General features: G+C 34.7%; 1 protein-coding gene across 1 annotated transcript in view; it reads right to left on the bottom strand.

The window, feature by feature from the left end:
* LOC106468633 overlaps positions 1 to 8,937 on the bottom strand; it is a 45,283-nt gene that overhangs the window by 33,731 nt on the left and 2,615 nt on the right. Inside the window, exon 2 of the mRNA XM_022396979.1 lies at positions 7,700 to 7,862. Within this exon, the coding sequence (XP_022252687.1) occupies positions 7,700 to 7,862 (163 nt within the window). The remainder of the gene's footprint in view (positions 1 to 7,699; positions 7,863 to 8,937) is intronic.

The following is an 8,937-nucleotide window of genomic DNA, read 5'->3' as shown; positions in this document are numbered from 1 at the left end:
GTCGAATCTGAATCACTTGAAAAAAACACGGGGGTGCTTAACTTTTTTCCAGGTGTATATATATATATACACACACACACACATTGTAAATCTGTGCCATCCGATCGGATCGGTGTTCGGTCGTGTTGTGCACGACCTCGGAAGGTCAGGTATTCCTTCCTCCTTTACTGTTTGTATGTTCACTGTCAAATGCTAAAGTTATTTCACGAGATCAGGGCACCAACAAAAAGTTGGTTACCCTGATCCTTCTTCCCTCTTTAGGGGGCCATGTCCATGAATATAATGCTTATAGAATTTAGTGCTATTTCACTGTTTCTCTTCATTTGGTTGCGTAAAATAGTTTCACACTCACAAACAGTGACATAGCAAAATGTTACTTTTTCACTTGATAAAATTATCAGACGCGTATTTCACATAAATACCCGTTTAAATACACTTTTGATATATAAATCTAAGCGATGATAGGTGAACTTTTTCTTATAGTACCTACTGTGTGGAGAAAGATGCTTAGGGCTATCATCATCATATTTGATATGACGATCTATGGAGGTTAGTAAATCATTTTCGTAGAGTTTTATCAAAATATTTGAGCGTGCAATCTACGAGTCTGTCGTGGATTGGTTGTATGTTTCCATGTTTTGTGTATGAATTTTGTGTTTGTTGATCTAGGCACTCTATATGCTGTAGTGATTACTGAGTTTTGTAGTTTGGTAATGTGTAATGGTTTTATTGTTACTCCACGCCGGGCAGGCGTATCCTATTATTGGACGTATATTCTGTTGATAGATTGTAATGATATTTGCTGGTGTATTTTTACCCGACAGTCTCCTGGTATAGTTTGCTTGCTGCCATACTTTGTTTATGATTTGGGTTATGTGACTTTCTTCCATGTTAATTTAAAATCATGTGTTAATCCAAGTAATTTTGCTGATGTGGCGATATGCAGACGGTTCCCATGTAAGTATAATTCTGATGCATATCTTTGGGTTTTTATTGATTTTGGGATTAATACTAGATTGGTTTTATTTGAACATTTATTTTATTTCTATGTTTTTGGCAATATTCCCCTATTTGACTTAGAACTGGATGTAAATTTGTGGCAGCTATTGAGCGGGTTGTTGAGTTCTTCCATATCGCCACATCATATGCGAATTGGGATGTAAGACTGAAATTTGGATCTGTTAGGGGAATGTCGCTTACGTATAGAACAAAGAGGACAGGGCTAACTACCCCCTCCCTGGGGGACACCGGCCTCTGGAGTAAAATACTCCGAGTAGGTGCCCTCCACGTTCCCTTGACATTTTTTATTTTATAAAAAGGTAGATAACTATCAACTGGTAAAACTGGTGTATAGATGGTTTGTTTAGCTGAATATATTCACTTACTTTGTTAAAATAATGTGTATCCATATCTGGTTCATTATGTGTGTTGAATGGTTTCTTTGAAAACATCTGTTGTTTTTTTCTATGTTTGTTTAGGCTATCTTATTTTCATGGTTTAAAGTTGAATAGGTTTTGTGGGTGTTATGGCTGTTAGTAAATCGTTTCAAATGTGTCCAGAAATTCTTTGTTTAATTGTGAACAATAATAGCCCCGTGTATCTTGTTTTAATTGTTGTATTTCGTTTCGTGCTTTATTTCTTATTGTGTTTATCTGTGTTTTGATGTATGGATCTCTTGTATTCATATATTGTCTTCTTATGTGATGGCGTTCTTTTATCATATTTATTATTTGTGCGTATGGTTGCCATCTATTGTGAGTTGTATATTGTTTCTGTTTAGGTATGGACTGTTATGCTGTTTTGTTAATTGTTTGACAGTATTCGTCAATATCTGATGGTTTCTCGATTTGTTGTCGATTCCGGTAATAAGTGATCTAAGATGTTTCCACATTCTTTCCAATTTGCTATTTTGTAATTGAATTTAGGCTTACTTATGGTGGGGTTCGAGATCGAAGACACATGAAATTAGTTAGATGATCACTGTATAAATCAAAGCCTACATTAAAATTCATACATTTATTACTGATTTGGGATGAACGTATACAAATATCTAGGATATAGCTAGAATTGTGTGGAAGACGTGTGTGTGTAGGAGTACATTGTAAACTTCCAGTTTATTGCTGTTTTTGAATTTCGCGCAAAGCTACTCGAGAGCTGTTTGCGTTAGACCACCCTCATTTTGAAGTGATAGACTAGAGAGAAAATACCACCCACCGCCAACCCTCTTACCAACGAATAGTGGTATTGACCGTCACATCATAACGTCCCTGTGGCTAAAATTATCCCAAACATCAGGCCATGTCAAGCCTGAATATACCCAAAACGCTCTTCACAGACGTATTTCACCAGCTAGTTGCATTTCTTCATTGTTACATAACAATGAATGAACTTAGCTGACATTTACTTAAAAACTGCACAATTTGGAACGAGGTAGAATACGTTTTCTAACTGTAGACCTTTTGGTTTATATATGATGACTTTCAACAGCAGGATTTATTAATTTTGTGTGTGTTAAAATATGACCACCCTTTAACACAGCTGTAAGTATGAAGGTTTATAACAAATACCAGGGTTCGATGCAGGCGATGGACATAGCACGGATGGTCCATTGTGTTTAAAAACAAAGGAAAAAAGTTCATGTTGTAAACGGTTTGTTTGTTCTAGAACTTTCGCGCAAAGCTACGTTAGGGTTATCCTAATTTTGGACTGGTAGATTAGAGGGTGGGCAACTAGTCACATCGTCTACCTCCAACTCTTGGGCTGGCCCTGTCTGATCGAATAGTAGGATTTGACTGTCTGACACACCCACAACGTACTGCTTTTCCATTTCCATTTATGCGATATAATCATAGGCAATACCTAGACTTTAAAAAGTTGTATTAATTTCACTAATTTTCGAAGCTCGAACTACTATAATATAGAGATTGCTACACGGAATAAAAAAAAAACATATTCGAATTAAGGACTTGTGACGTCAGAAGTTCCAAGCTTAACAGTAAACTTAATTATACCAATGACTCCATTAGCAGTTGTCATTTAATAGATACAAAAAAATTACTTAATCCTCTTATTCTATTAACTTTTGATTACCTGCTGTTTTAGATACAAATGTGAAGGTAAAGATTCAATGACATGTTTTCAAAATTACACTTAGTGAAACAAATACTCTCATTTCTGATCGACTAAGCTTACTTTTTTTTCAGGATAATGCGTTTTACAAGCAGTCACAACAGAAGAGTTACTTTAATACCAAGTAATTAGTTCTACTCTAGGTTTTCACTACGTTAAACCTCCTATCTACTTCAACCCTTGAAAGTCACGTTTCCTTCTGTTTGTGTCAGGATGTTCATCGGGTAGATCAACCAATCCATTTGAAATCAATTATCTTAATTTAACATATTCATGAGTAACGGATTATCTTGTATATTTATGCGATGGTTTTAGTCAATATCGATACATCTATCATAATAACTAATGGGAAGATATATTCTGTTTTAAATAAAGACTAGCGAGTGTCCCCCCCCCAAATATAACATTCATTATATCGATATATCTATCATAATAACTAATAGGAGGATATATTCCGTTTTAAATAAAGACTAGCGAGTGTTCCCCCCAAAAAATAACATTCATTATATCGATATATCTATCATAATACCATAACTAATGGGAGGATATATTCCGTTTTAAATAAAGACTAGCGAGTGTTCCCCCCAAAAAATAACATTCATTATATCGATATATCTATCATAATACCATAACTAATGGGAGGATATATTCCGTTTTAAATAAAGACTAGCGAGTGTTCCCCCCAAAAAACCTATTAGTTATGGTATTATGATAGATATATCGATATAATGAATGTTAAGGATATATTCCGTTTTAAATAAAGACTAGCGAGTGTTCCCTCCAAAAAATAACATTAATTATATCGATACATCTATCATAATAACTAATAGGAGGATATATTGCATTTTAAATAAAGACTAGTGAGTGTTCCCCCCAAAAAATAACATTCATTATATCGATATATCTATCATAATAACTAATAGGAGGATGGATTCCGTTTTAAATAAAGACTAGCGAGTGTTCCTAAAAAATAACCTTCATTATTTTGTTATTAAAACTCCTCTGTACATAATTAGTAGGAATTACTGTATCGCAAGCATAATCATTACAACATTTGAGAAAAGACTTGGATAGAGTTGTATCATTTGTTTCCGTGGTCGTCAACTGCCTGGACAAGGCTTGAAATAAATTTATTTTAGTATTCTTCAGATTTAAGCTATTATATTGTTTTTGCTGGATTTTGCGAAAAGTTACAGTAGAGCTATCTATGCATAGGAGTTTCTAATCTTGAAATGACAGATTACAGGGCAGACAGTAAACGCCACCCACCGCCAAGTCTTGGGCTACTTCTGTCAGTTTGAATAGTTGGATTTGATTGTTATTCTTATAATGCACCTACGATCCTAACGTGTGGAGGGTGTTTTTTTTGTGTGTGTTGATAAAACGCGAACAACTCACCCTTGCTTCCACAGTCCAGCATGATTTTAACGAATCTGTATAGTTAGTTAGGTAAAGAGTGAATTGAACATGTTTCTAATAATCCAGTTACTTGGAAAAAATATCTGCATCTATAACCTTACAATATTTCACCCTGCTAGTAACAGTAAATATTTTAAACATATTTTGTGGCTCACCCGTAATTGGAAAATTGTCGTTTTGTTTAGACAAGATGGACTTCAAGGTGATCTGTATACATTTAACATTTAGGTTATTTTAACGATCGTAATTTACTAGTTAAGATTTAATGGGTGTGATACAAGTTCCGTTTTTACTTTAGCTTTCACGATAAAATACACCAAAACATTTTAACTTCATTGCCTGGAATGTTTTAGTTTTCATTCTTTTTGAGGATATTTTGTAATCACAATTTCTGACTGTTTTTCGAACAGTTGTCAGGTTTCTCGTTTCAGTTTTATAAATGTTTAAAAACGAATCATTCGGATAAAAAAAGAAAAAGATCCTGAGTTTAAAACCACCTAAATGTGATGTGATATTAAATCTCATCCGTTACCTGAATAAAGTTTTATGAAAACTTAACACCACAGTTTAAACTAGTAAAGTCCATCTAACGTAGTTCCCATCCTTCTTTTCAGATTATAAATGAACTCGTGATATATGTGTGGGTGTAATGATAGGTTTGTACCGTGCTGGAGCTATTGGTTCTGAACTTCTCAGGAAGGCCGGAAGCCAGACGAGAACCTCCATCAATCTCTGCTGAGGAGGAAAATGAAAACCGGTATCGTAAACCTGGCACTAGTTTACTAGTTCTTCAAACCTGTCTTTGTTATCGATGGAGACAACAGGTAATAAATAAGCCGAATCCTATCATTTGTACGTTCAGTAGTAATAAATAAAAAGTTTTTTTTTTATCTTCTCCCTTCATCTCAGTTTAGCTTCTATCGCAACCTGCATATAGGAAACCGAACTAACGACTTCTTGAATTTTAATACTGTTAGTTGTTTTTATTTTAGCACGATGGTTTATTTGCGCTCTGTCCATGGCGGAAAACGAGCACTCAATTTGCAATCTGCGGGTCGCGGGATCGAATCTCTGTTACCAAACATGCTTGCTCTTTCAGCCATTGGCGTGTTATAATGTGACGGTCAATCCCACTCTTCGTTGGTAAATGGGAATTCTAAGATTTGGCGGTGGGTGGTGTTGACTAACTGCTTTCTTTCTAGTCTTTTACTGCTAAATTAGGGACGGATAGCTCAGATAGCCCTCGTCTGGCCTTGCGCGAAATTAAAAAAATATACAAAGATCTAGGATTGAACCTGATCCTCCCAGGTCCAAACAAGGATCTAAATCCCGATGAAGCAGAATGAGGACCGATTTAGGGACAGTTCAAAATCTTTGAAGAAAGACCACCATGGAAAAATTTATGGTGGCACATACAATAGCACATATAATTTTCCTTATTAACTGCCTGGTTACCATTCCTACCGTAAGTATTGTCCCAGCAAATAGTTCGAGGGCGATGCCTGCCTTCTAAAACATTACGTTTCTCTACTATAACATAAATTATGCGTGCCAATTATAGTCGTGGGATGGAAAGTGGTGTTCGATACATTCTTTCCGTTAGATAGTTTTGTTTGTGTCAATTTGTAAAATGATCTCATAGTTGAATTGAAATTTAAAGCATAATTTCCACTGAAACACTGATTTTTCTTGATAATTCCTTGAAATAGGCAAATATAATTTAGCCAATTCTAATCGCGCTATGTGGACAAAAGATCGATTCTTTCTTTCCGTTAGTTAGTTTTATTTTTGAGTATTGCTTACGACGCTAAAAATCAGGTTTCGATACCTGTGGAGAGAAGAGCACAGATTGAACATTGTGCAGCCTTGCGCTTAACAACGACCAAAAATAAACTACTTTTTGAATATTTGTAAAATAACCACAGAATTGAATTGAAGCGTAATTCCATTAAAAACTGACTTTACTGGATAATTCCTTGAAATAGACAAATTATGGGGTAAAAAACAAGTCAGTGGTCAAAGGCATTGAGTATAATATAAATGTAGGACACAATTAATAGGGCCACATACACATATGATCAATCTTCAAGATTATCACACTGGTATAAATCACATGGAGCTTAAGGCCGTGTTCAAGATTATGTACCTTTTTTATAGGTCATATGAGGTTTAAGACAACTCTCAAGGATATCCTTGGTACAGGTCTAGCAGTGCTAGAGATATAATGTTCAATCATGGTAACTGGACTGGTAGAAGGATATATTGGGCTTTGGACACAATGCCCAGGGTAACCGGACTCATACAAAGTCATATGGGGTTTAAGACAACTCTAAAGGCTATTCTTGGTACAGGTCTAGCAGTGATAAAGATATAATATTCAATCATGGTAACTGGACTGGTAAAAGGATATATTGGGCTTAAGACACAATGCCCAGGGTAACTGGACTCAGACAAAGTCAAATGGGTTTAAAGTAATATTCAAGGCTATTAAACTTGACATAAGTAATAAAGCATGAGTCATTAGCAGGGATGTAAACACTTTCTGTTGCAAATTTAGAGACAGTTACAACCACTTTGTTTAAAACGCAATTACAATACATTGAAAACTCTTAGTAATATGTCTGGTAATGCTACACTGTTGTTATTCCTAATAGTAGGGTACGATTCTTATTGTTGGGTGTATAATATCATCATCTTTAGTTCTTGTTGTGCTTTATTTACTGTAAATATCTGTTTTAACAAGGAAAGTGTCTCAAATCTGACATTTTGTTTACACGAAATGACTAATAGTTAAAATATCCATTACTACTCTGTGTTAGAGTAACAGTTAAAATGTTTAATACCACTCTGTATTAGAGTAACAGTTAAGATGTCCATTACTACTCTGTATTAGAGTAACATTTAAAATGGCCATTACTACTCTGTATTAGAGTAACAGTTAAAATGTTCATTACTACTCTGTATTAGAGTAATAGTTAAAATGTCCATTACTACTCTGTATTAGAGTAACAGTTCAAATGTCCATTACTACTCTGTATTAGAGTAATAGGTAAAATGTCCATTACCACTCTGTATCAGAATAACAGTTAAGATGTCCATTACCACTCTGTATTAGCCTTGTTTTTATAAGGAAGTATGAAACTTTACCTACCTGGATAACACCAACCCTCTCTGGACAGAACATCGGAACTGCTTTTGCATGCACATCGGTTTGTTATCTCGTCACAGTAGGCATCATCAGTTTGTTTACAATCATAACTGCTTTCACAGTAGTTGGGGTCTTTTTGGGGATCTACAGGAATACGTAAAGAATGCTATTTTTAACAGTTTATAATTATTAGGAGAACTAACATCAGATTTTCTTCAGCTATAAATAATGTTTCATTGGTGTTGACATAGGTTATCGCCTACGACTGCAACAAAAGCTAAAAATATAATAGAAGAGGTTTTGCATGAATAAACGTTTTAAGCAAACTTGTTCAATCTGTATACAGTAACTACAGGTAAATATGATATGATGGTAGAACCTTAATAAATAGGCTGCATTAGTTTATATATAAGAAAATATAAACGAACCGTCTGAATATGCAAGAAACTTCAGCTACAGTAAGGAGCAATAATTATAGAAAAGTCAGTGTTTTGTATCTGTGGAAAATCGTTTGTTTCCTTGTCAGATTCTTATAGAAGGTTCCAGAACAATGTAAACATGGACAAAACGTATCCAGTGAAAAAAATATGATATAAAATGGTGCACGATGTCTCTAAGAAAATATTTTTTAGCAACTACAAGACCAATCGGTAATTTAATACCATACACGTCCAATTATAACACAATAGCTTAGCCGATTAAAGTTCTTCGCTTCCAAGGAGTGCCTGCGTTCGAATCCCATCTTGTATCAGCTTTCGCGTTTTCAAAATAATATTAAAAGAATGATCTCTTTAAAAAGTTATTCTTTGTAACTGATTCCACAGTGAATCTGTTCTTTCATACCACTTGTAGATCATTACGACAGACAAGAAGTCTTTCATACTAGATCATTATGCTAGGCAAAGAGCTTTCATACCACTTGAAGATCATTACGATAGACAAAGAGTCTTTCATACCAGATCATTATGATAGACAAGGAGTATTTCATACCACATGTAAATCATTACGATAGACAAGGAGTCTTTCATATCACAAGTAAATCATTATGATAGACAAGGAGTATTTCATACCACATGTAAATCATTACGATAGACAAGGAGTCTTTCATACCACAAGTAAATCCTTACGATAGACAAGGAGTCTTTCATTCCACAAGTAAATCATTACGATAGACAAGGAGTCTTTCATTCCACAAGTAAATCATTACGATAGACAAGGAGTCTTTCATACCACAAGTAAAC

Source organism: Limulus polyphemus, unplaced genomic scaffold, assembly GCF_000517525.1.
Source record: "Limulus polyphemus unplaced genomic scaffold, Limulus_polyphemus-2.1.2 Scaffold3091, whole genome shotgun sequence".
Classification (NCBI taxonomy): Eukaryota; Metazoa; Arthropoda; class Merostomata; order Xiphosura; family Limulidae; genus Limulus; species Limulus polyphemus.
The sequence above is the reverse complement of the archived record's forward strand: the minus strand, read 5'-3'. Positions and strand labels throughout refer to the sequence as shown.